We start from the raw sequence: 27,577 nt of genomic DNA, 5'->3' as shown, positions 1-27,577 counted from the left end.
TGACAGATATACAGTATTAGCCGGGGACTATAATCAGATTTCAGTAGATCCATCAATATATTGTGCAACATATTGCACAACTTTCAGCCTTGTCCATAGAAGGTCAGTAATACCGCACAATATTATTGACAGTCTAGGAGAAATTTATAGACAAAATTAAAGATGTAACATGACTAGTAATTAAACAATCAGTTATTAGAATACAGTTAATCAGTATGATTAATCGACTCATTTAAATAATGAAAAAGACCAATTAATCAACTTTTACTCATAATCGCCCATCAATAAACTAGAAATAATGAAAGCGTGGCAAGCACGAAAGATAAGTTGTTGGGCTTAGATGTGAAATTCAGCAGCTCAGATAGCATGAATTGTGAAGCAGCCATCAAAGTCAACCGCTTTATCTGGAGAATCAGGCTCTGCAACTGGACACTCTAGTTGTCTTTTGGTTAGTTCTGCAATAGCTGTTCATACCACATAGACTGGCGAGGCAAAATATTATGACCAACTGCTTAATAACTTGTTGGTCCATCTTTGGAACGAAATATGTCACCAGTTCTGCATATTGTGGATTTTACAGTTTGTTGCTAGGTTTGTGGAGGTATGTCACACCTGATGTCTATGCAGAAGTCATATAATTTCTTTAAACAGCAGGCTGCTTGATTTCTGTATGCGATGATGGCGCCCGATAGCAACCCAAATGGGTTCCATTGGTTTCATATCAAGCGAATTTCTTGGTGAAGACACCAACAAGAGTATACTATCATGGTCCTCTTAAACTGTAGCACAGTTCCGACTATGAGACACAGTTAGTTATCCTGCTGGAAGATGACATCGCTGGTGGGGAAGCATCGACCATGAAGAGGTGCAGGTGGTTCACAGCTGTCAGCATGTCTTCGATTACTATTACAGTTCTCATATGAGTGGAGCAGAATGTCTCTCACAGCAAATAATGTTCCCACCAGCCATTGTCCTTGGCGCAGTGCGCATTTCGAACTGCAGTTCGTGTGGATGACAGTGTTTGTGGAGACGACCATTGACCTGGTGTAATGAAAACATGATTCCTCCAATAAGTTGACACATTTCCATTGATCCATGGTCCAGTTTCAATTATCACATGGCAACTGCAATCATAATTGATGATGTCATTGGCCCAACTTGTGAATATGTAGGGGTCGTCTGCTGCGGAGCCCCATGTTCGACGATGTACGATGAACGATGTGCTCCAGAATTGTGCTCTTTCAGCAGAGATGCCACAGATTGCCACCTACGCTGCTTTACAGAACTTTGAGGAAACAGGTGGTTTGGTATTAAAGAGGGGTAGAAGTGCAAAATGCTTGTGTACACTAGAGAACATTGCAAAAGTGGAACAAGGCTTCAGCGGGAGTTCAAGGTGTTCTACTTGCAAGTGTATGCTGCAGCTTGACATATCAGATCACAGTGTATGGTGAAAACTGCACAAGGAACTGCAATACCACCCATACAAAATTCAGATGGAGCAAAAACTGAATGCAGGCGGGCTCTCAAAGAGACTACACTTTTGTCAGGAATTGTTCTAACTCATGAACAACAATCCAGACCTCTAGAACAATCTGATTATGAGCAATTAGGCGAATTGATGTGTGTCAGGCTTTGTTAACAAGCAAAACTTTAGATAATAATCTCATGAAAATCCTTAAATGCTTCCTGAAACACCACTTCACAGTCAGAAAATGATAGTGTGGTGCAGCATGCCATTGTTTGGAATTGTAATACTGTAATACTGTATTTTCTTGGAGATGATCACAGCAATGCTGTAACTGTGAATATAGATCATTATGTTCACATATTGAACCATTTCCTAGTGTGACAGCTTGCTGATCGTCGTCGTTCCAACAACATGGTACCACATGCCATACCGGATGGCATTCTGTTAACACACCACAGAACATCTTTCCTTGTCATCTCACATCCAAGAATGGGGAAATTTTCTGGGCTCCAAGATCTCATCACCTTTCAGAGCAGGGTGCAATTTCTTCCTTTGGGGTCATTTGAAATCTCAGATCTTCTGGTGTGACCCACCATACACACTCCAGAAATTAAAAGATCAAATTCAAGAGGAAGTTAATTGAATTACAGTGCTAGTCCTCTAAGATGTTATGTTTAACTTCCATAAAAAATTTGAAATGTGTATGAAGGAAAATGGTGGCCACCTATCTGACATCATTTTCAAGTGATAGGCATTTTAAACTGCAAGCATTGTAAATTCATGTTGAGTTTCTTTTATATTGCTGGGAATAAATTTGTATTATTAGTGAAGGTTTCAGAATCACCTGTTTCAGTGCCGCATCTGTTAGTTATGTACATCTGTAATTGTTGAGTCCTGTTACTGTACATTCTAATACTTGTCATGCAGCTTTACATTGAACACTGTTAATTGCCAAGTAGCTAACAAAATTTTCAATTGTTGGAGCTATTTATTTAGATAATTTGTAGAAAGAATGACCATTGAAATATGTTTTTGTTTATTTATTTATTTTTACTGGCTGAAATTCCAAATATTTTGCCTTATGCGAAATAGGCTCTTTGCAACAGAGTATATAACTCCACACTGAATGCTTGAGAAAGAGGCAGAATCTATGTGAAATGAGTTCTTGATTAGTGTATCTGTGTGTTCTCTTTAATACCCGAGGCTTCATCCAAGCTGCTGCATAATGTGTTGTTAGTGGCACTTTCAACAGTAACTGTGTGTTTGGAATATTTTCATTAGTAATATGCTATTCAGTTGTACTAATAAAAGAACTTGATGAAATTTCTTGTAATAACACAACTACCAGTGTATGTTTTCTGCAGCTCTATCTTTCAGTTGAATTTACTGTAAAAAGTCCAGGGGAAAACATTGTAAATCACTGTGATACGGTGGATACTGCTTTGGTCAGACTGTATACTTCTGGCAATTAACCATGCAAGTAATCTCTTATCAGAAGAATTCTGATGTAAACCAATGCCATGTATGATCCAACTGAGTGACAGGCAATGCATAAATCACATTGCTGCATGACCATCCCTCCCCAGCAAGTGATTTTCCAGGCTCTGCACCAACATGTTCCACAGAAAGCTTCATTCAGGGCTTGTACTGCTCAAAGAGTTACACAGTCATCATAATAATATGGGGAACATCCTCAGCATGTGCTTGATGTCATCATCATTTATATAATTACGGTTAGGTTCCAAACTATTATATGCAGCCACTACTATTAATATATGATCTTCTTTTCCAAGATCCTGCCCTAAAGAGCCTAAATTATAGGTGACATGACTGAGCCCTGCACTTGACTTAGAAGGACTAAAGTGCGCGTCATATATCTTGGCGGCCGAGTTTAGGTTCGTTCTGCGCATCTGACGTCACAAAACACAGTCAGCCAATGAACAGAGAACGACATTGCCAGATCTCGACAGCAGTGCAGAGCACGGACGAGTGTCTTCAGTTTTAGAAACGTTCAGTCATAAATAAAGTAATAGAACAAAAGCAATGTCTTGATAGCAGACTTTCTTTTACAGAAAGTTTGGAAAAAGTATTCTTTATACCAATTGCTTCATATTCTATTAATTAATTAAACCAAACAAGCAATAAGACTCCTAATTCAGGCGATAGCAAGAAAAGGTGTTTGTTTCAGTCTCACGAACTGCTTTTTCGCAATAAAGAACAGCGGTAATTGTTTATTTCCTATTGTACTTCGACGAAGCGTGAGTAATTCATAGTCATACCAACAGTGTTTATAAGGAGTTGCGTGAGGTGTTAGAGTCCTTATGGAGTTACACTGTTCGATGAGCTGAGGTAGCGGAACGGTTAATGCGTTGGACTGCTAAGTGAAAGGTTATGAGTTCAAACCTTGTGCGGTGCTTAATATTTTCTTTATTTAAAAACAATATTGGAGTGCCTTACTTCACGAATTTTATTCGTTTGAATGAAATTTCTAGTGCTTTGCCTCTTCATTAACTTTTTCGCTGCTGCAGACACTTGCTGCCCGCATTCCGCGTTGTGCGCGATTTTATCATCACTGCACTTCTAACCTGTGCAGACACATGGTGTTCCCACTGCTTTGACACACTTCTCAATCGATTTCACAAAAACTATTTGGCCAAAAAATTTGATTTTTACACGTCTTCTTGCCTGATACCTTCCCCCCATAAATGACTTAATTTTGTTTTGATGTGCAGCAATAAATGTAGTAAACCATTGCACGAAATTTTGAAGAGTTTGCAGAGGTAAAAGTCCATAGCGTATACTTTCCGTATGGTCGATTTTAGTTGCCACAATGTTGAGAATGAAATGTGGACAAGATACCTAAATTTCATATAATATTTACTGTATAACAATATCTCATTTAATTTAAGTACCACATAGGTGTCATATGTAATATTGAGAAATATTCCGTCTTTCGCGACTGTAATAAAAGTTTTATATACACACGGCACGTTTGGCTTTATTTTAAAGCACTTCCATCGGTGAAAGGTATGGCACATACACAATGGTATTCATGTTCTATTTCTTGTTTTTGTTCCACAGTCGCAGTTTTACCAATGGTATTGGAATATATCCCTCTTCTGCAACTGTAATAAGCGACTTATTTAGACCGGACGCGTTTTTCTCTTTTGAAGCATCATAAGAGGACTGTATTTTGTGTCCTCCATTGCCAAGTCACCTTTCGTAGTTTTGTGCTGCGGTAGCTCAATATTCAACGTTTGTGTTGGCTCATCAGTGTTTTAGCAAATAAATGCTGTTTGTGTGTGCCACACACAAAATTATATTTGACATAGCTCTGAGCACTTCACTGACGGACGGTATATTCAAGTCCTAATGTTTTTGTAAGTCCACAGTTTTGTTTAATGTATTTTGTCTACTTCCTTTTGATTGATTGAAGTGCTTTAAAATAAAGCCAAACGTGCCCAGTGTAAGTAAAACTTTTGTTACAGTTGCGAAAGGTGGAATATTTCTCAATATTACATACGACACTTATGTGGTACTTAAATTAAATGAAATGTATTGGTATCTTGTCCACATTTCATTCTCAACATTGTGGCAACTAAAATCGACCATACAGAAAGTATGCTCTATGGACTTTTACCTCTGCAAACTCTTCAAAATTTCGTGCAATGGTTTACTATATTTAATGCTGCATAATAACTGCATTGAACATCGAAACAAAATTAAGTCATTTATGGGGGGAAGGTATCAGTCAAGAAGATAGGTAAAAATCTAATTTTTGAGCCAAATAGTTTTTGTGGAATCGAATGATAAAGAGTGTCAAAGCAGTCGGAACACAATGTCTCTGCACAGGCGAGCAGTGCAGTGACAAAATCGCCCACAGCGCGGAATGCAGGGAGCACGTCTTTGTAGCAGCGAAAAGGTTAATGCGGCCGTGGTGGCTTTACTTCATGAACTGCGTGCTCCCCCCTACACTTAAGCTTGCGAACTATGCTATACTATGGCGCTGCTTCTTTTGGCGCGTGCGTCGTGTGCAACTGGCAACGCAGCAATCTCCAGCGTCTGGGCGGGCATGCGCGAGCCGCCAAGATAAAAGAATTGAACTATAGTTATAGGGTAATCGCTTCCCGAAGAGTTCTGTGCCATTTTTAACATTCCCTTCTGATGAGTACTGTTGAGTAGCTGTGGACTTGGTGAACATTTTATGACTCGTGCAGTCTATTTGTGAACTTCTTGGGTTTGTGAATGCTTTTGTCCTCAGTCTCCAAGCATTAAAGCTACTACAGATAGTTAAAATGAAGCTATTTGAGCAAGTGACACCAGCATATGGATAAGTTAATCCACTAGCTCAGTTCTGCCTACTTTGCACTTAAAAATTCATGGTGTTGATTTGACTTGTGGATGGGATTGCTAGCATATTTTGCAGTATGCTTCTTCTGTAGTCCGTGATGAATGGTATTTGAGAATTTAAGGGTGAATTTGGTTAACTTGTGTAGTTCACTAATGCAATACTAGAGTATAGATCTTTGTCTAGGGTTCAAGATGAAGTATTATACTATGGTACCAAAATCTATTACAGATTATTGGCAGATTTCAGGCAGAAAATTGAAAAGCCCCAGATATTACAGAATAACTATTTATCATTATACACAGACTTGGGGATCTTAACTCCAGATAAATGTAATGATTGTATTAAATAGATCTTGACTTTGCCAGAACATGGTGTGTTGATAGTGGCTTGTCTAAAGTTCCTTTAATGATTTGTTTGAAGTCAAACAATGGAAAATCCAGGATGGAATGTTCGAAGCGTTAGATAAAATCAGCAGCTATGTAGTAGAGGATGAGTAGCCCATTCACACAGATGTACGTTCTTACTCTGTCACAAATTGTGATAGTGTTTGAGACACACAGGGCACAAACAGTTTTTGATTCTGAGAGTTTGCCTAAGAAGCTCTCCCATCAAAAAACAGACTTTGTGGAAGATAGATGCTCCACGTGGCAGATAAGCAAGTCATTGTTAGATAGAGCAAATAATCAGCAGTCGGGCAAGGAGTATAGTATGATGACTAAATCTAGAGCTGTTGTTCCATATGGTGGTAACAACTTGTTAAAGTTAGGCAGGATAATCTGGAAATTTCAAAATTTCAAGTTAAAGTAGTTTTTCATCCACCATTTAAGATTGGAGACCTTCTTGAATTGGTGAAGGATGACGTATTATTATTGCAGAAGGTTGTAGTGTATAAAATATGTTGCCAACATGGTATGGCTTATGCAGATCAGGCCATGTGCACCCTGGAACAATGTTGCATAGAACATCAATGCTGCAATTGCCTTTTGCATTCCACAAAGTCTGGCATTGCTGAATATTGTATACATACCATGCATACAAAGTTTTATGCTTTAACAGTTTTGACTATGGCACTGCTAATTCATTTTCAGGTAAGAAATTCTGTGATTATATGTGCTGCAGAGACAATAGGATGACTGGAAGGAACACAGAAATAGCAATGGGTTCAAACCTGAACACTTAGCATCTAATAGAAGAAAGAAAGATGATAAAGCAACAGAATGAACAAGCTAAAGATCAAGAAGAGCTTTCAATAACTAGACACAAATATGCCACATTCGATCAATGAGTCAAAAGCAGTTGTAGAACAGAGTAAAAAAAAAGAGTGGCTTGAACAGAAAGATAGTGATGCACAAAATACTGCCTCTCAAAATGACACCAGGACATTATACCATATCGTTCGAGAACTTATTGGAGCAAATAGTTTTTCGAATGGCTTCTTAAGGAATAAAAATTGCAAACTTCCAATCACAAAAGATAAACAATCTGCCCAGTGGATTGAGTATTTCAAAGAACCATTAAACCAGCCCAACACACTTTATGCTTAAGACACTGAAAATTAGCCAAAAATGCAAAAGTTGATGGTAAAAAAGTGATATCACTGCACGCCATTCACATGTAAAACCAATAAATCTGCTGGTTGGTATGAAATCTCAGTTGAAATTCTATATTATAGAGGTCTTAATTCACCATATCCACACAGTATTTAATTTTGGAAATCATCACTTTTACTGCCACTAGTGACACATTCATGAACAATGGCCAGTAGGTTTCACAATTCTCTTTTGTATGCAAGTAAGGGAAAACTATGTTCCGTACTTTGTTAGAGCTCTTGCTATCAAGTATTTGTTTGCCAAAACATATTCTTGATGAAATCATTAACAATAGTTTGGTGTGGCAAAGGATAATCAATCTAACTATCTCAAGCACAGTACAGTGTTGAGTGGCATAATAATTTCATCAGAGTAACACAGTTTTCTAGGTTGGATGAGAAATGACAAAATTAAATATGATTGCATAGTGAAGAAGTGTTTGTGCTAATTAACTGTCTCTACCAGCCTGACTACAGTAAACCTTCCAATACAGATTGACATAGTTGTTGCACCTGTAATTTCTGGCCACGACCTCTTTCAACATAGGTTTCACTCATTTAGTATCTAAAGTCAGACTCTAACATGAACCTATATTATGATATTACATGATTGCGTGCTGGTCACAGACTTCTAGATGTTTAGGTATGTAGTAGGTGTTGTTTGGGGTCAGGTGTGGTATTTAAAGACAGGTGTAAGAATATGATGTGATTTCTGAACTACTTAAAGTTTCAAAAATTGTTTAGGTTAGATTTTGTATGGACAGTAGAAGACTTCACTGTTATTGAAGGTTGGTAAATTATAAAAGTATACATGACATTGTTATGCTTCTTAGATAGAAATCCTCTACATACAAGTGTGGCATCAATCTAATTAGTGAGAGATGTCACCTTGTTCAGAAAAAATATAGCAACAGAAGTTCAGTGTGGAAGTTCAGTATTTTGTAACCATTAGGGCAAAATAGGCAATCAAAATTATGAGGTTCCAAAACTTCCAATGTCAGTTATGTTGGAATTTAATTATTTTCAAGTAATTTAAAGTTGTTTTTTTTTTTTGGGGGGGGGGGGGGGGGAGGAATCACAACTGACTAAAAGCCTCCATATGAGCCCTAATTTCTCACTTTTTATTTTCATGGGTTTTATGCAAAATGTGGGTTGCCAGCAGTAGAATCGTTCTGCATCTAGGAATTGGAATCTGCCTGTTGCTCTCCATCTGTGGGTCAGTGGATATCATGTGAGAAAAGGCCAAGCTTAGTTTTGCACAAGCAATGCTTTCTAAATTCTTGGTGATCTGTGGACAAAAGCTTTTCTGTTTCAAATAAATTTATTATATTCGAACTCAGATTGTCTTCTAGAATTCTGCAGCAAACCAATGTTAAGGACATGTTCTTTCACCTTTCTTATATATAAAAGTCACCTGTGGTTTTTCCACTCGCTTGAGACTTTGTGCTGGGCAAGAGATTCACAATAAATGCAAGCTAAGTAAAGAGGTCAGTGCCGCAGAGTACTCCCTATAAAACCAAATTGGGCTTCCATCTGGACCTGGCGATTTATTTGTGTTCAGCTCTTGCAGTTGCATCTCTTCTTCACAGGTGCCTATTTCTGTGTGCTCCATGCAGAAGTCTGTGCAATATTCAAATGATTATATATTTGTATGATCCTTCTGTGTGAATGATTTTTTAAAAATGAAATTTAAAACTTCAAATTTCCGTTTGCTGTATTCTATTGGTACCTCAGGCTGGTCAACAAGTGACTGGATAGAAACCTTTGACACCTATAGTGATTTTATTTATGACTACAATTTTGTCGGGTTTTCAGCAGGGCCTTTGGCTGAGATAGAACGATGAAAGTTGTATGCTTTGCACATTAATCTTCCTATGCACACACAAATGTCTACAAACTTTTTCCTGTCAACATTCAGGTCTTCTTTTTTGGATCGAAAGTGCAGTAATCTCTGTTTCCTCTTCATTTTCTGAATTTGATTATTATGCAGGGGATGGTCCATCACATTCTTAAACCGCGTACTTGACACTTATACCTCTAGAGTGCAATTTATATTCAGTTTAAACTTCGCCTATGATACCTGTATGTATATCATATTGGAGCTGAATAATGACAACTTATTGGCTAAGTAGAAAGCTAACAATTGCCTACCTGTTTTTGCTGGTGTAAATACTCTCCTAGTCTTCTTGATGGGTTTATTAGCTTTCATAACTAATGTCACTATAATATTATGGTCACTAATCCCTGTGTCTATAGTGACATTGTTGATAAGGTGAGGCCTGTTTGTAACTACAAGGACTAAAATATTTCCATTGTGTGTGGGCTGTGTAACTAGTTGTTCAAGGCAGTTTTTGGTAAACGTGTTTAAAAATACTTCACAAAACCATCTATCCATACTAGCTGCAGTGAATCCATAGATGTCCAAAACCTTCAAATGAAATGATAATAGCACTTTGCATTCTGTCAGTTAGTTCAAAGTATTTCCCTACTATTTATTAGAGTTGAAATTTCCATTTAATTAACTGAGCTTCTAGTGAATCTAATTGTATCATTGGAATCAGAAAGGCAAATATAACCAACTGAACCATAAATTTAAATGGAATGTTGCATAAATAACAGTTTGATGCATTCATGTATGTTATACATATTACTTGCGCAGCTGCATTAATTATAGACCGAAAAGGCAAAAAAAGTTTAGTTATCCATGGCATAGAAAACATAATAGATGGAGGAGCTTACAGCTTGTGATGTTTCATGTACAATCCACACAAAAATCTTCATAAAAGATTTGCTCGTAACACTGAAATTTATACTCATTGTTAATAAAGTTCTCTTCTTCATAAATGTTTCTCTTGTCATTACCTGTCTCCATTTTACATCATCTTTGTTTTGGTCATTATCAGTTATTTTACTGGCCAAATAGCAAAACTTATCTACTACTTTTATTGCCTAATTTAATTCATTCAGCCTTACCAGATTTAATTTGGCTACATTCCATTACCCATGTTTTGCTTTTGATAATGTTCATCTTACGAGGGCAGTTCAATAAGTAATGCAACACATTTTTTTTCTGAAACAGGGGTTGTTTTATTCAGCATTGAAATAGACCAGGTTATTCCCCAATCTTTTAGCTACACAACACTATTTTTCGATGTAATCTCCATTCAATGCTACGGCCTTACGCCACCTTGAAATGAGGGCCTGTATGCCTGCACGGTACCATTCCACTGCTCGATGTCGGAGCCAACGTCGTACTGCATCAATAACTTCTTCATCATCCGCGTAGTGCCTCCCACGGATTGCGTCCTTCATTGGGCCAAACATATGGAAATCCGACGGTGCGAGATCGGGGCTGTAGGGTGCATGAGGAAGAACAGTCCACTGAAGTTTTGTGAGCTCCTCTCGGGTGCGAAGACTTGTATGAGGTCTTGCGTTGTCATGAAGAAGGAGAAGTTCGTTCAGATTTTTGTGCCTACGAACACGCTGAAGTTGTTTCTCCAATTTCTGAAGAGTAGCGCAATACACTTCAGAGTTGATCGTTTGACCATGGGGAAGGACATCGAACAGAATAACCCCTTCAGCGTCCCAGAAGACTGTAACCATGACTTTACCGGCTGAGGGTATGGTTTTAAACTTTTTCTTGGTAGGGGAGTGGGTGTGGCGCCACTCCATTGATTGCCGTTTTGTTTCAGGTTCGAAGTGATGAACCCATGTTTCATCGCCTGTAACAATCTTTGACAAGAAATTGTCACCCTCAGCCACATGACGAGCAAGCAATTCCGCACAGATGGTTCTCCTTTGCTCTTTATGGTGTTCGGTTAGACAACGAGGGACCCAGCGGGAACAAACCTTTGAATATCCCAACTGGTGAACAATTGTGACAGCGCTACCAACAGAGATGTCAAGTTGAGCACTGAGTTGTTTGATGGTGATCCGTCGATCATCTCGAACGAGAGTGTTCGCACGCTCCGCCATTGCACGAGTCACAGCTGTGCATGGCCGGCCCGCACGCGGGAGATCAGACAGTCTTGCTTGACCTTGCGGCGATGATGACACACGCTTTGCCCAATGGCTCACTGTGCTTTTGTCCACTGCCAATCACCGTAGACATTCTGCAAGTGCCTATGAATATCTGAGATGCCCTGGTTTTCCGCCAAAAGAAACTCGATCACTGCCCGTTGTTTGCAACGCACATCCGTTACAGACGCCATTTTAACAGCTCCGTACAGTGCTGCCACCTGTCAGAAGTCAATGAAACTATACGAGACGAAGCGGGAATGTTTGAAAATATTCCACAAGAAATTTCTGGTTTTTTCAACCAAAATTGGCCGAGAAAAAAAATGTGTTGCATTACTTATTGAACTGCCCTCGTATATCCTTCTTTCAAGACACCATCACTTCCTTTCAGCTGCACTTCTAAGTCCTTTGGAGCCTCTGGCAGAATAACTACGTTATCACTCATTAGCAAATCTCAAAATTTTTCTTTCTCCTTCCTGAACTTTAATTCCTTCTTCAAATTTTTCTTTGGTGTCCCTTACTGCATACTCAATGTGTAGATTGAATAACATTGGTGATATGCTACAAGTTTGTCTCACCTCCTCCTCAACCACCGCTCCTTTTCATGCTATTTGACTCCTACATCTGCCACCTGGTTTCTGTACTAGTTATGTACAACGTGTCGCTTCCTTTCATTTATGTGGTAATGTTCCTGTGTCAGCACCTGCTTTGTTTGGAACAGGAATTTTTACAGTCTTCTTTCAGTCTGAGGCACTTCCCCTGTTTCGTATTTCGTGCACACCAGACTGGCTGCCACAATAATCACAATAATTCTGATGAAATATCATCTATTCCAATGTCTTTGCTTCAGCTTAAGTTGTTCAGTGCTCTATCAAATTCTCCTCACAGTATTATATCTCCCAGCTCATCTTCATCTCCTTTGTACATACGCTCTATACACTAGTTCCACCTTTCAGAATCCATTTTTTGCTTAGTACTAGTTTTCTATCTGAGTCTTGATATTCATACACACAAAATTCAAGCTTTCGCAACCAACAGTTGCTTCGTCAGGAAAGAGAGATGGAGAGGGAAAGACGAAAGGATGTGGGTTTTAAGGGAGAGGGTAAGGAGTCATTCCAATCCCGGGAGCGGAAAGACTCACCTTAGGGGGAAAAAAGGATGGGTATACACTCGCGCACACACACATATCCATCCACACATATACAGACACAAGCAGACATATTCAAAGGCAAAGAGTTTGGGCAGAGATGCCAGTCGAGGCGGAAGTGCAGAGGCAAAGATGTTGTTGAATCACAGGTGAGGTATGAGTGGTGGCAACTTGAAATTAGCGGGGATTGATGCCTGGTGGATAACAGGAAGAGAGGATATATTGAAGGGCAAGTTCCCATCTCCAGAGTTCGGATAGGTTGGTGTTAGTGGGAAGTATCCAGATAACCCGGATGGTGTAACACTGTGCCAAGATGTGCTGGCCGTGCACCAAGGCATGTTTAGCCACAGGGTGATCCTCATTACCAACAAACACTGTCTGCCTGTGTCCATTCATGCGAATAGACAGTTTGTTGCTGGTCATTCCCACATAGAATGCGTCACAGTGTAGGCAGGTCAGTTGGTAAATCACGTGGATGCTTTCACACGTGGCTCTGCCTTTGATCATGTACACTTTCCGGGTTACAGGATTGGAGTAGGTGGTGGTGGGAGGGTGCATGGGACAGGTTTTACACCGGGGGCGGTTACAAGGGTAGGAGCCAGAGGGTAAGGAAGGTGGTTTGGGGATTTCATAGGGATGAACTAAGAGGTTACGAAGGTTAGGTGGACGGTGGAAATACACTCTTGGTGGAGTGGGGAGGATTTCATGAAGGATGTATCTCATTTCACGGCAGGATTTGAGGAAGTCGTATCCCTGCTGGAGAGCCACATTCAGAGTCTGATCCAGTCCCGGAAAGTATCCTGTCACAAGTGGGGCACTTTTGTGGTTCTTCTGTGGCAGGTTCTGGGTTTGAGGGGATGAGGAAGTGGCTCTGGTTATTTGCTTCTGTACCAGGTCGGGAGGGTAGTTGCGGGATGCGAAAGCTGTTATCAGGTTGTTGGTGTAATGGTTCAGGGATTCCGGACTGGAGCAGATTCGTTTGCCACGAAGACCTAGGCTGTAGGGAAGGGACTGTTTGATGTGGACTGGGTGGCAGCTGTCATAATGGAGTTACTGTTGCTTGTTGCTGGGTTTGATGTGGACGGACGTGTGAAGCTGGCCATTGGACAGATGGAGGTCAACGTCAAGGAAAGTGGCATGGGATTTGGAGTAGGACCAGGCGAATCTGATGGAACCAAAGGAGTTGAGGTTGGAGAGGAAATTCTGGAGTTCTTCTTCACTGTGAGTCCAGATCACGAAGATGTCATCAATAAATTTGTACCAAACTTTGGGTTGGCAGGCCTGGGTAACCAAGAAGGCTTCCTCTAAGCGACCCATGAAGAGGTTGGCGTACAAGGGAGCCATCCTGGTACCCATGGCTGTTCCCTTTAATTGTTGGTATGTGTGGCCTTCAAAAGTGAAGAAGTTGTGGGTCAGGATGAAGCTGGCTAAGGTAATGAGGAAAGAGGTTTTAGGTAGGGTGGCAGGTGATCGGCGTGAAAGGAAGTGCTCCATCACAGCGAGGCCCTGGACGTGCGGAATATTTGTGTATAAGGATGTGGCATCACTTGTTACAAGGATGGTTTCCAGGGGTAACAGATTGGGTAAGGATTCCAGGCGTTCAAGAAAGTGGTTGGTGTCTTTGATGAATGATGGGAGACTGCATGTAATGGGTTGAAGGTGTTGACCTTCATAGGCAGAGATACGTTCTGTGGGGGCTTGGTAACCAGCTTCAATGGGGCGACCGGGATGACTGGGTTTGTGAATTTTAGGAAAAAGGTAGAAGGTAGGGGTGCAGGGTGTCGGTGGGGTCAGGAGGTTGATGGAGTTAGGTGAAAGGTTTTGTAGGGGGCCTAAGGTTCTGAGGATTCCTTGAAGCTCCGCCTGGACATCAGGAATGGGATTACCTTGGCAAACTTTGTATGTGGTGTTGTCTGAAAGCTGACGCAGTCCCTCAGCCACATACTCCCGACGATCAAGTACCACAGTAGTGGAACCCTTGTCCGCCGGAAGAATGACGATGGATCGGTCAGCCTTCAGATCACGGATAGCCTGGGCTTCAGCAGTGGTGATGTTGGGAGTAGGATTAAGGTTTTTTAAGAAGGATTGAGAGGCAAGGCTGGAAGTCAGAAATTCCTGGAAGGTTTGGAGAGGGTGATTTTGAGGAAGAAGAGGTGGGTTCCGCTGTGGCGGAGGACGGAACTGTTCCAGGCAGGGTTCAATTTGGATAGTGTCTTGGGCAGGTGGATCATTAGGAGTAGGATTAGGATCATTTTTCTTCGTGGCAAAGTGATATTTCCAGCAGAGAGTACGAGTGTAGGACAGTAAATCTTTGACAAGGGCTGTTTGGTTGAATCTGGGAGTGGGGCTGAAGGTGAGGCCTTTGAATAGGACAGAGGTTTCGGATTGGGAGAGAGGTTTGGAGGAAAGGTTAACTACTGAATTAGGATGTTGTGATTCCAGATTGTGTTGATTGGAATTTTGAGGTTTTGGAGGGAGTGGAGCTGGAAGTGGGAGATTGAGTAGATGGGAACGGCTGGGTTTGTGTGCAATGAGAGGAGGTTGAGGTTTGCTGGAAAAGTTGTGAAGGGTGAGTGAGTTGCGTTTCCGGCGGTGGGAAACCGGGAGATTGGATAGTTTTTTGAGGTGGAGGGTGGCATGCTTTTCTAATTTGCGGTTGGCCTGTAGGAGGATGCTCTGAACAGCCGGTGTGGATGTGGGAGAGGAAGGATTGAGGACTTTTATTAAGGATAAGTCCTATCTCTGCTTACGTAGATCAACACCTTCAACCCATTACATGCAGTCTCCCATCCTTCATCAAAGACACCAACCACTTTCTCGAATGCCTGGATCCTTACCCAATCTGTTACCCCCGGAAACCATCCTTGTAACCATTGATGCCACTTCCTTATACACAAATATATCCCACACGTCCAGGGCCTCGCTGCGATGGAGCACTTCCTTTCACGCCGATCACCTGCCACCCTACCTAAAACCTCTTTCCTAATTACCTTAGCCAGCTTCATCCTGACCCACAACTTCTTCACTTCTGAAGGCCACACATACCAACAATTAAAGGGAACAGCCATGGGTACCAGGATGGCTCCCTCGTACACCAACCTATTCATGGGTCGCTTAGAGGAAGCCTTCTTGGTTACCCAGGCCTGCCAACCCAAAGTTTGGTACAGATTTATTGATGACATCTTCGTGATCTGGACTCACAGTGAAGAAGAACTCCAGAATTTCCTCTCCAACCTCAACTCCTTTGGTTCCATCAGATTCGCCTGGTCCTACTCCAAATCCCATGCCACTTTCCTTGACGTTGACCTCCATCTGTCCAATGGCCAGCTTCACACGTCCGTCCACATCAAACCCACCAACAAGCAACAGTAACTCCATTATGACAGCTGCCGCCGGCCGAAGTGGCCGTGTGGTTAAAGGCGCTGCAGTCTGGAACCGCAAGACCGCTACGGTCGCAGGTTCGAATCCTGCCTCGGGCATGGATGTTTGTGATGTCCTTAGGTTAGTTAGGTTTAACTAGTTCTAAGTTCTAGGGGACTAATGACCTCAGCAGTCGAGTCCCATAGTGCTCAGAGCCATTTGAACCATGACAGCTGCCACCCATTCTACATCAAATGATCCCTTCCCTACAGCCTAGGTCTTCGTGGCAAACGAATCTGCTCCAGTCTGGAATCCCTGAACCATTACACCAACAACCTGATAACAGCTTTCGCATCCCGCAACTACCCTCCCGACCTGGTACAGAAGCAAATAACCAGAGCCCCTTCCTCATCCCCTCAAACCCAGAACCTGCCTCAGAAGAACCACAAAAGTGCTCCACTTGTGACAGGATACTTTCCGGGACTGGATCAGACTCTGAATGTGGCTCTCCAGCAGGGATACGACTTCCTCAAATCCTGCCGTGAAATGAGATACATCCTTCACGAAATCCTCCCCACTCCACCAAGAGTGTCTTTCCGCCGTCCACCTAACCTTCGTAACCTCTTAGTTCATCCCTATGAAATCCCCAAACCACCTTCCCTACCCTCTGGCTCCTACCCTTGTAACCGCCCCCGGTATAAAACCTGTCCCATGCACCCTCCCACCACCACCTACTCCAGTCCTGTAACCCGGAAGGTGTACATGATCAAAGGCAGAGCCACGTGTGAAAGCACCCACGTGATTTACCAACTGACCTGCCTACACTGTGACGCATTCTATGTGGGAATGACCAGCAACAAACTGTCCATTCACATGAATGGACACAGGCAGACAGTGTTTGTTGGTAATGAGGATCACCCTGTGGCTAAACATGCCTTGGTGCACGGCCAGCACATCTTGGCACAGTGTTACACCATCCGGGTTATCTGGATACTTCCCACTAACACCAACCTATCCGAACTCCGGAGATGGGAACTTGCCCTTCAATATATCCTCTCTTCCTGTTATCCACCAGGCCTCAATCTCCGCTAATTTCAAGTTGCCACCACTCATACCTCACCTGTGATTCAACAACATCTTTGCCTCTGCACTTCCACCTCGACTGACATCTCTGCCCAAACTCTTTGCCTTTTAATATGTCTGCTTGTGTCTGTATATGTGTGGATGGATATGTGTGTGTGTGCGAGTGTATACCCGTCCTTTTGTCCCCCTAAGGTGAGTCTTTCCCCTCCAGGGATTGGAATGACTCCTTACCCTCTCCCTTGAAACCCACATCCTTTCGTCTTTCCCTCTCCTTCCCTCTTTCCTGACGAAGCAACCGTTGGTTGCGAAATTTGAATTTTATGTGTATGTTTGTGTTTGTTTGTGTGTCTATCGACCTGGCAGCACTTTCTTTTGTAAGTCACATCATCTTTGTTTTTAGATATATTTTTCCCACGTGGAATGTTTCCCTCTATTATGTTTGAATCTTGATATTCATAGAATTGCTTCTCTTTTCTCCAAAGACCCCTTTAATTTCTATGCTAATGATATCTATCTTTCCCCTTGCGAAATACCCTTGTATATCCTGACATTTGTCCTGTAGCCATTCCTGCTTAGACATCTCACAGTTCCTACCAATCTCATTTTTTAGATGTTTGTATTTTTTCTCCTTTCATCAGTTAAATTCAGTATCTCCTGTGATATCCAAAGATTTCTACTAGTCTTGTCTCTCTACCTATTTGATCCTCTGCTGTCTTCACTATTTCACCTCTGAAAGCCTTTTCCCTGTTCTAGTCAATTTTTACCTAATGATCCCTCTGAAATTCTCAACAACCTTTGTTCTATCAACTTATATTGGTCCCATGTCTGTAATTTCCCACCTTTTTTGCAAATTCTTCAGTTTTAATCTACAGTTAATAATGGGTAAATTAAATTCAAAGTCCACATCTGCCCTTGGGAATGTCTAACAGTTTAAAATCGGGTTCTGAGATCTCTGTCCTACCACTATATAGTCAATCTGAAACCTTCCAGTATCTCCAGGTCTCTTCCATGTATACAACTTTCTGTCGTGGTTCTGAAAACAAGTGTTAATTATGATTCAATTATGCTCTGTGTAAAATTCTACCAGGTGGCTTCATGATGGGATTTATGGAACATGTGTTAATGAATGAATGAACAAACGAACAAACATCAGATGTGCAATGTCTCCTAAATATAAAGTGTGGAATCTGTCAACTAGTGTTGTTAAAATTTTATTCTGCCTGAATATGTGATTCTAAATAGCTACATGTGCCTCTTGATTTCACCATGTGTTTTTGTTACAGGACTACATAGAGACCAGCTTGTCAGACAGGAGTGATCCAGAAAAGTACCTCAGAAATTTATATGATCTGTATGCAAGGCAAGTGGTTAAATATTTTCATAAGCAAAATAGAATTTTTTCCCCAATATTTTTATTTCCAGAGGATAGTCTTGAGTTTTTGTGTGGATGTCTTTAATAAAAACAGTAATCAAAAGATATGAATGTCATAGAGGCATTCCCTTAAGGAGAAAATGTTCATGACCTCATTCTGTTGGATAGCTTTCTACATTTAGTACTCATAGTCACAAAGTTTTGTTTCCTTTCAATAAGAATATAGTTAATAGAATGGTAATTGAACCCTATATTACATGCAGTTAACAAAAGAGTGGAGACTGGTTAGTAATACAAGTTAGAAAATTGAGTTGACACGACCTGTTTGTAGTATGAAGATGTCTATTGAACAGAAGTACCTTGAACGCAATGCAGTTCATGGAGGGGAAATTATCACATTGTGAATAGTATGGCATTGTACGGAAACAACCGTATTTCACAGAGTTCTTAGCCAGTGTTCAGGAAAGGCTTCTTATGAGGATCTAGCAAAAGTGTGCCAGTAGTAACAGAGGACAATGAAGTATTCCTCACACACACATCACACAAGATCACAAGTAGATATAATTAAACTTTGTTTATTTGAACAACTAAACTTCAAACACAAAACAGTTTGCTGTTTCAGATGCAGTGCAACAAAGGAAAATAAACATTCTTGAGAAATTAACTGCATTAATGTGAAGGAAAAGTTCATCACAAACAATTCTTCTTCAATGAAATGAAAATAGAGTATTGAGAGCATAGATTACATTCTCTTCACCAATGAAAAGTCTATCTTCAAAACAAAGGATGTATTCAGAGTTCCATCTCATGAGTGGCACAACTTGTCCATGGCACAGGACACCAAGGCCCACAGCACAGGTTGCGGAAGCACAGGCTTCTAGGCGGCAAAGGCAACATACAATATGAGACGGTGTACAAACAGTGATCCTACATCAGTCTGTGACTGTCAAAGACAGAACTGGTGTGGGCAGAAGTACTCCTGTGACGGAGAGTTACAGTTTTCCTATTGGCTGTTGGATTCGCAATGGATGCAGCAAGAGGTGCATGTCTAGAGTGATGCCTGTTGCTATCTTCTGTGCCCTCTGGTTGGCTACTGGAAGGCCCTCTGAGGACTGAGCTGGATAGTGCAGAAATCAGCTTGGATCCGGGGGTTGAACTGATGATAACCCACTAAGTATAAATGTGTTGTGGGTTGGCAGCATCGAAGGTGAAGCTGAGAGAAGGCATGCCAGACATATTATCAGCTTGGTGCATCTTTACATGATTGAGGGTTGTTATGTTCGAGGATGGAATAATTATTTGCACCGCTAGCATAAAATCATACTTAAACAAAAAGGTGCCATCTCTGTTGATCTGCAAACTCATAATCTGCTGTCACTTTGCAGCAACTAACTCATCCATGAAGAGATAGCAGTACACCCAATTTCAGTAATAGTTGCTTCAATATCTCTATATTAATTATTATTTGGACTATGACTTGTTTTGTAATTATGGAAACAACTGTAAATAAAATGAAGGCCAAGAAAATTAATTAAGTTCCAATCTGAGATCTCAGTCAACCACCTTAGGCCACTGTGGTTGTTCCGTACAGATAAAGGACTAATGCATTAAAAGTGAGTGATATTCATTTGAATGATTCAGACATGCCTTATAGATCTTTTGGTGCAGTGGTGTGAGTTAGACAACTACCAGGATGGTTCTTACATTGTTACATCATAACCTTTCGTCCTTTTTAGAGTGCTGGGTTCTGTTCTGTAATGATTTCTACATTTAGTTGCATGTCTAAATATTTTCTGTTATATTTGACTTAGTTTGCTGCCCCTGCTCTCCTGCTGCTCCTCACCCTCCTGCCATCAATGTCCCCTCCACACCCTCATGCCACCAGTGTGTCCTCTCACCCTCCTCCCCCCCTCCCCAACCTTCATCCACCAATGGCCCCCTCCCTCCTGCCACCTCAGAACCCTCACCCACCTACCCCCACTGCCTGCTCCCACTGGCCCTCCTCTGCCCCCTCCCACCCACCACACAGCTCTTCTGTGTCTCCAGTGATGCCCCAATTTCTCCCACGCTGGCCTCTGTCCAGTTACTTCATTGTCATAGTAAGATTCTGGTGGAGTATTGTTTCTCAGTTATGCATTATTCAAGTTCCTGTGCCTACAGACATAAGTTTAATTGGCACTGCTCATTCTTGAAGCAGGTAGAATTATAATGGTATTCAGGTTTATGCCACTCTACTAATTTTCACTTCTATTTTTAAATAGGACTGTGAAGCTTTCAAACAGCTTGTCTCGTTTTGACATGGGCAGTGACAGTACTTACCTGAGTAAATTAACTCGGAATATATTTCAAGAATATTTGGAATCATATATCAGGTAATAACAAATATTTTATTTAATCTTTAAATCAGATTAGGTAGAGTCCTAATCCTCATCTTTAGTGTGCCACCAGACCTGTAACATTCTACTATAAAGTTGTATGATAATTCATTGTAAGGTTTTTTATGTACCTACACTGTTGCAGTAAGTACGTATTTTATTCATACTCATTTTGCGTCCCTTATTTGGATATTGTTTTAATATTACAGAAATCCATTAATTGAAAATAATACTCCTATCTCTATGATTTTGAAGTTACACATGCCTTCTGTTTGGTGGTTGGTGATACATAGTTCTGTGAGCTAAATCTGTATTTTGTGAACTGACATTCTGAATCTGAGTTAGTCAGTGCACTCACAGCATGACTATCACTGGATGGAATTGTGGATGTCTGTCAGGAATATACGATTATCTACATTCAAATATCAAAAAGATTTGTAAGACCTGTTAATAGCTTGAGTAGTAATGTCCATTGTATCCAGGATTTTGTTCTTACACACTAGTGCTGAACATTTTTTTTTAAACAGTGTTTTTGAGAATGCAGTGTCATACCTTACTTTTCTAATTTTAAACACCCTCTTCAATATTGTTGCTTCCCAAAGTAGAAGCTTTCCTCTAATTTTTATTTTGTTGACTTTAACCAGTGTAAATGTATTTTAATTCACTTGTGTAGGTCACAGTGTAATGCAAACCTTTCTAAGTGACTCGACATAGTGTCACAAGCCCTTACTCCATGAAAGATATTTATACTATATTCTAGAGGAATTTGTGACAGCTGGTGGTGTAGTTGACACCTTACAGTAGCAAAGTGCAAAAGGCTGCCGGAAGTTGTGACTAACATATTTGGGCACATAGAACTGCAATGAAACTGAGGAGTTTCCATGGAAACATTGCCAAATTATCATTATATGATTGCTGATGACAAGCATACAAAGTAGCCGTGCAGAGACCACTTCATCTGTCAATAATCTTCACTGTTTAATAGACTGTGGTAAAAAGTTCCTCATAATATAGCATATGTAACTACTTTCACAGTTGCTTGTCTTTATTGATGTATACCTTGACTTATTCCTTGATTCTTAGAGACTTACAAAATATGATGTACAGATGAAGGAATATGGATAGATGAACACATTGATGGGTTGATGAACAAATACGAGTATTTGATATCACTAGATGAACTGCATGAAGTAGAGATACCCTTTGACAGTTTTTTGTTTCTGTTATCTCCCTATGCTTTTATAATTATGAATTTTTCAAATAGTTGCAGTTTTGCTTGATTTCTCCATTCTCAATGTTTTTCTTTTTTTCCCTCATTTTCGTGAATATGGTTCTAGACTTAGTCATAACTAGATTGTGATCATTAGTAGGAAGAAAATGACTGTATCCCTGTCTTGCACTCCTTTTAACCAGCACTTTTCTCTTGGTATATCATTCTTATTGTTCTCTCTTGGTTCTTGTACATATTGTATATCACATATCTCTCCCTATAACTTTCACATCTACATCTACATGGCTACTCTGCAAATCAAACTTAGGTGCCTGGCAGACAGTTCATGGAACCCCTTTCACAGTAATCCTCTGTTATCCTATTCTTGAACAGTGTGCAGAGAAAATGAACACATATCTTTCTGTGTGATCTCTGATTTCACTTATTTTACTATGATGATCGTTTCTCCTTATGTAGGTTGGCATCAGCAAAAGATTTTTGCAATCCAAGAAGAAAGTTGAAGATTGAAATTTTTTGAGGAGATCCCACCAGAATGAGAAACACTTTTGTTTTAATGATGTCCATCCCAAATCGTACATCATATTTGTGACACTCTCCCCCCTATTTCATGATAATACAAAATATGCTGCTCTTCTTTGAACTTTCACTATGTACTCCATTAATCCTGTCTGGTAAAGATCCCACACCAAGCAGCAGTAGGCCAAAAGAGGATGGACAAGCATAATACAGGCAGTGTCTTTAGTGTTCTGACAGTAAAATGCAGTCTTCGGTTCATTTGCCTTCCCCACAACATTTTCTGTGTGTTATTTCCAATTTAAATTGTTTGTAATTGTAATTCCTAGGTATTTAGTTGAATTTATGGCCTTTAGATTTGATTAAGTTATCATATAACCGAATTTTTAATGGATTCCTTTCAGCACTCAGATAAATGACCTCATGCTCTTCATTTTTTAAGGTCAATTGCCACTTTGTGCACCATACAGATATTGTATCTAAATCATTTTGCAATCGCTTTTGATAATCTGATGACTGTACTAGACAATAAACGACAGCATCATTTGCAAACAACCTAAGACAGCTGCTCAGATTATCTCCTAAAATGTTTGTATACATAAGTAACAACAGAGGGTCTATAACACTACATTGGGAAATGCCAGAAATCACTTCTGTTTTACTCAATTCTACCTATTTTTGGTGACCATTTTATGTAGTTGAATGCTTTTTCTAAGTTGACAAATTATATGAAGAGAAATTGATTTGTCTTTGTTTCACCTCCATTAACAAGTGCACCCTCAGAACAGCCTCTCTGGTTACATTTACTAGTCCTAAAGCCAGACTGATCGTCACTTAATAGCCTCTTGATTCTCTTTTCCAATCTTCTGTGTATTATCCTTGTCACCAACTGGGAGTATGTGCTGTTAAGCTGATAATTTGTTACTTCTCATTTTTATCCGCCTTTGTAATCTTTGGCATTGTATGGATGTTTTCCTACCAAATGTCTGACAGTCACTGTCTGTCTCCAGTCTCTCATATTCTACACAACTAACATGAGTAATCATTTCATCACCACTCCTCCAATGCTGTAAGAGAGTCTGAAGGCATGTCTTCGATCCCTCTGGCCTTATTAGGTTGCAAAGCTTCAAAAGTGCTGTCAAACTCTGATTCTAATGCTAGATCCCTGGTGTCTTCCAAATATACATTCATTCCTTCTTCTATTGCATCAGTAGGCAGGTTCTTTTCCTTGTAGAGGCCCTCTATCTTCTGCATGGAACTGTGGAATTCCTTTCATACTCTTAATTTTGATGGATTGTTTTTAATTTCAGCAAAAGATACAGTGACCTTCCTATATACTGAATCCATCCTTCTGATGAACATTTCATTTTTGATTTCTTCACATTCTTTCTGCAGCCATTTTGATTTATTCCCTGTTCTTCATATTGAATTAAGTCATTAGTGACTAAATAGTCGTATACCTTTATTTCTTGAATATTCTCGTGTATCCTTTCATCAATCAAGTCAGTTATTTCTTCTGTTATGCATGGTTTCTTCATAGTTACCTTCCTTGTACCTATACAGTGTGTTTGAAAAAAGAAAAAGAAAAAAACTCCCTAGTTTAAATGTGTCCTGGAATCTGTACAAAGTGACATACTCTATTCTAGTTTGTGGTGTTTGATACATCAACTCTTCAAGCTAGGCTCGCCTGCAGTTGGTAGGTCTGCTTGACCTTGAGACGGCACAAGTGCTGTTTGTTTCCTCTGTTCCCTCAGTTCACTCCAGGCATGCGTGCAGTGCAGTGCAGAGCAGAGCAATTCAGCAACAATATGTACTTCGCTACAGAAAGTGCAGTGTGTCATTTGACTTGTGAAAAATAAGTCAGTTATAACAGTGCAACATAATTTTAGATGTCAGTATGGTGGTGAACCACCTACAGCAAAAAGTATCCCTCATTGACTAAAGTCTTTCAAGGAAACTAGTAGTGTTTCAAAGGCAAAATCACCAGGTAGACTGAAAACTTCTGAAGATGATATTGAACAGATGCGTGTTTCATGTGTTTGGAGCCCAAAGAAGTCATTGGCCAGACGTAGTCTACAATTAGAAGTGCCTAAAGGTACTGTGTGTGACGATGTGCTTAAGACATAAGTTGCATACCTATAAATTGCAACTGTTACATGAGGGCTGGCCCCATACCTTGCCCACTACGAAGCCCAGTTTAACCCCACTGGACTTATTCCTTTGAAACCACATAAAAAATGTTGTGTACAGTGAAAAGATCACACACATCAATCATTTACAGAAAAGAATCGCCGCAGCGAATAGGACAGTTTCACCTGAAATGTCAGTGAATACGTGGTGAGAAGTGGAATATTCTCTCGACGTGTGCAGGGCAACAAATGGATCCCACATTGATGTCTACTAACTTTAAACAAAACTTGAAGGAATTCTCTTTCTTGATACGTACTCATTGATGTAATTTTTCATTTATTTCCCCATTAAATTTATACTAAAACTAGGGAGTTCTTTTTCAAACACCCTGTATTTATCAGCCCAATTTCTGTGATTGCCCATTTTTAGGTATGTCCATTTCTCTTCTACTGAAATAGCTGTTGTGTTGTCCAGCATAACAGTATCTACAGTGCCAGATAATTTCAAACGCAACACAAGTAATCATTCCTCAGTACATTATTTCTACCAACATCACATTTCTTTACACATTGCTTCTCTTTAACTTCAGCCTATTCTTTTTCATTACTATACTGAAACCTGAGTCTGTATCTGCTCTGGGGTATGCCTTACAATTCAAATCTGATTTATTTTGGAATCTCTGTCTCAATGTGATGCAATCCTTCTGGTATTTTCCCATGTATCCAGACATTTTCCAAGTATACCTCCCTCTCTTGTGGGCCGTGAGCAGTGTATTGAGTACTATTAGATGAAATTTATGTTTAACTCAAGAAATCTTCCTCTTATTCTTAGTTCTGAGCCCCTATTCTCCTCTAATTCTGTCTGTAATTCTGTCTTCTATTCCTTCTCCTTCTTTGCATTTCAATGCCCCATGTTACATGATAGTCATCTCACTTTACATACTGAGCTACCACTTCAGTGCCCTTATGTACACTACCTCTTCTGCTTGTGATTTTGGAATTATACCTGAACTACTATGGCTGGTGTTTATGTGCTTTTGACTCAGATGAGAATAATCCTATCACCGAGGTGTTCACTGTAAATCACCTTTGTCTTACATTCCTCACCGAGCGAGGTGGCGCAGTGGTTAGGCACTGGACTCGCATTCGGGAGGACTACGGTTCAATCCCGCGTCCGGCCATCCTGATTTAGGTTTTCCGTGATTTCCGTAAATCACTCCAGGCAAGTGCCGGGATGGTTCCTCTGAAAGGGCACGGCCGACTTCCTTCCCCATCCTTCCCTAATCCGATGAGACCGATGACCACGCTGTCTGGTCTCCTTCCCCAAAACAACCAACCAATCTTACATTCCTCATCGTCATCATGGTCTTCAGTCCAAAGACTGGTTTGATGTAGCTCTCCGTGCTACTCTACCCTGCGCAAATCTGTTCACCTCCGAATAACTACTGTAATCTACATCCTTCTGAATCTGCTTACTGCATTCATCTCTTGGTCTCTGTCTGCGATTTTTACCCCCTACACTTTCCTCGAATACTAAATTGGTGATATTTTATGGCGATGGTGTATTACAACTTTAATGAATATTAAGAAGTGCATTATGCAATACACAGCTGTAATGGTATATCTTATTAGAGATGATCAATTTTGGTCTAGGATTAGACCATCATTGTGTCCGAAAACCATCTCAGCCATGCATTTGTATAACTCGGGTAACAGTTATCAGATGTACATAGTTTTGTCATTGATATTGGCTGTAAATATGTAACATTCTGCCCATTTAACTTCATAAACATATTTCAGTATCAAAATTTCAGTTTCAGAAGCTTCAGTTCTCTTCTCATCTAAACTGCTTATAATCCATATTTCAGTTCCGTACATAGCTACAATCCATACAAATACTTTCTGAAAAGACTTCCTAAAACTTAAATCTGTATTTGATGTTAACATATTTCTTTTCTTCAGAAACACTTTTTCTTGCTATTGGTGGTCTACATTTTCTGTCCTCTCTACTTTGGCTATCGTCAGTTATTTTCCTGGAATTTATCTGCTATTTTTAGTGTCTCGTTTCCTAAACTAATTCACTCAGCATCACCTGATTTAGTGTGGATAAGTTCCCTTATCCTTGTTTTACTTCTGTTGATGTTCATCGTATATCCTCCTTTCAAGATGCTGTCAATTCTGTTCAACTGCTCTTCCAAGTCCTTTGCTGTCTTTGACTGAATTACAATGTCATCGGCAAACCTTAAAGTGCATGCTCAGTGTACAGATTGAATAACGTTGGGGATAGTCTACAACCCTGTCTCCCCTTCTCAGCCACTGCTTCTCCTTCATGCCACTTGGCTGTAATAGCTGCCGTGTAGTTGTAGTACAAGTTGTAATTAGCATTTTGCACCCTGTAGTTTACCCCTGCTATCTCCAGAATTTCAAAGAGAGTACTCCAGTCAACAATGTCAGAAAGTTTCTCCAAGTCTACAAGTGCTGTAAATGTAGGTTTGCCCTTGCCTATTTCTCTTCTAACACAAGTCGTAGCATCAGTGTTGCCTCTCGCGTTCTTATATTTCTCCTGAATCCAGACTGATCTTCCCTGTGGTTGGCTTCTACCAGTTTTTCTATTCTCTTGTAAAGAGTTTGTGGTTATTATTTTGTGACCATGACTTATTAAACTTATAATTAAGTAGTATTCACTCCTGTCAGCACCTCTGTTGGAATTGGAATTACTATGTTCTTTTTGAAGTCTGAGGGTACTTTGCCTGTCTCATACATCTTGCACACCAGATGGAAGAGTTTTTGTCATGACTGACTCTCCTAGTGTTATCAGTAGTTCTGACAGAATGGTATCTACTCCCAGGGCCTTGTTTCAACTTAGGCTTTTCAGTGTTCTGTCAAATTCTTTTTGCAGTATAGTATCTCCTATCTCGTCGTCGTCATTGTCCTCCTCTAGTT

At 40.3% G+C, this 27,577-nt stretch overlaps 1 protein-coding gene across 1 annotated transcript in view; it reads left to right on the top strand.

Annotated features, from left to right (window-relative positions):
- LOC124620254 (exocyst complex component 5) overlaps nucleotides 1-27,577 on the top strand; it is a 108,807-nt gene that overhangs the window by 30,843 nt on the left and 50,387 nt on the right. The window contains exons 8-9 of the mRNA XM_047146958.1: nucleotides 18,298-18,374; nucleotides 20,648-20,758. Coding sequence (XP_047002914.1) covers nucleotides 18,298-18,374; nucleotides 20,648-20,758 — 188 coding nt within the window. The remainder of the gene's footprint in view (nucleotides 1-18,297; nucleotides 18,375-20,647; nucleotides 20,759-27,577) is intronic.

The sequence above is a fragment of the Schistocerca americana genome, chromosome 1 (assembly GCF_021461395.2).
Source record: "Schistocerca americana isolate TAMUIC-IGC-003095 chromosome 1, iqSchAmer2.1, whole genome shotgun sequence".
NCBI classification, from domain to species: domain Eukaryota; kingdom Metazoa; phylum Arthropoda; class Insecta; order Orthoptera; family Acrididae; genus Schistocerca; species Schistocerca americana.
This window is presented reverse-complemented; position numbering and strand designations above follow the sequence as displayed.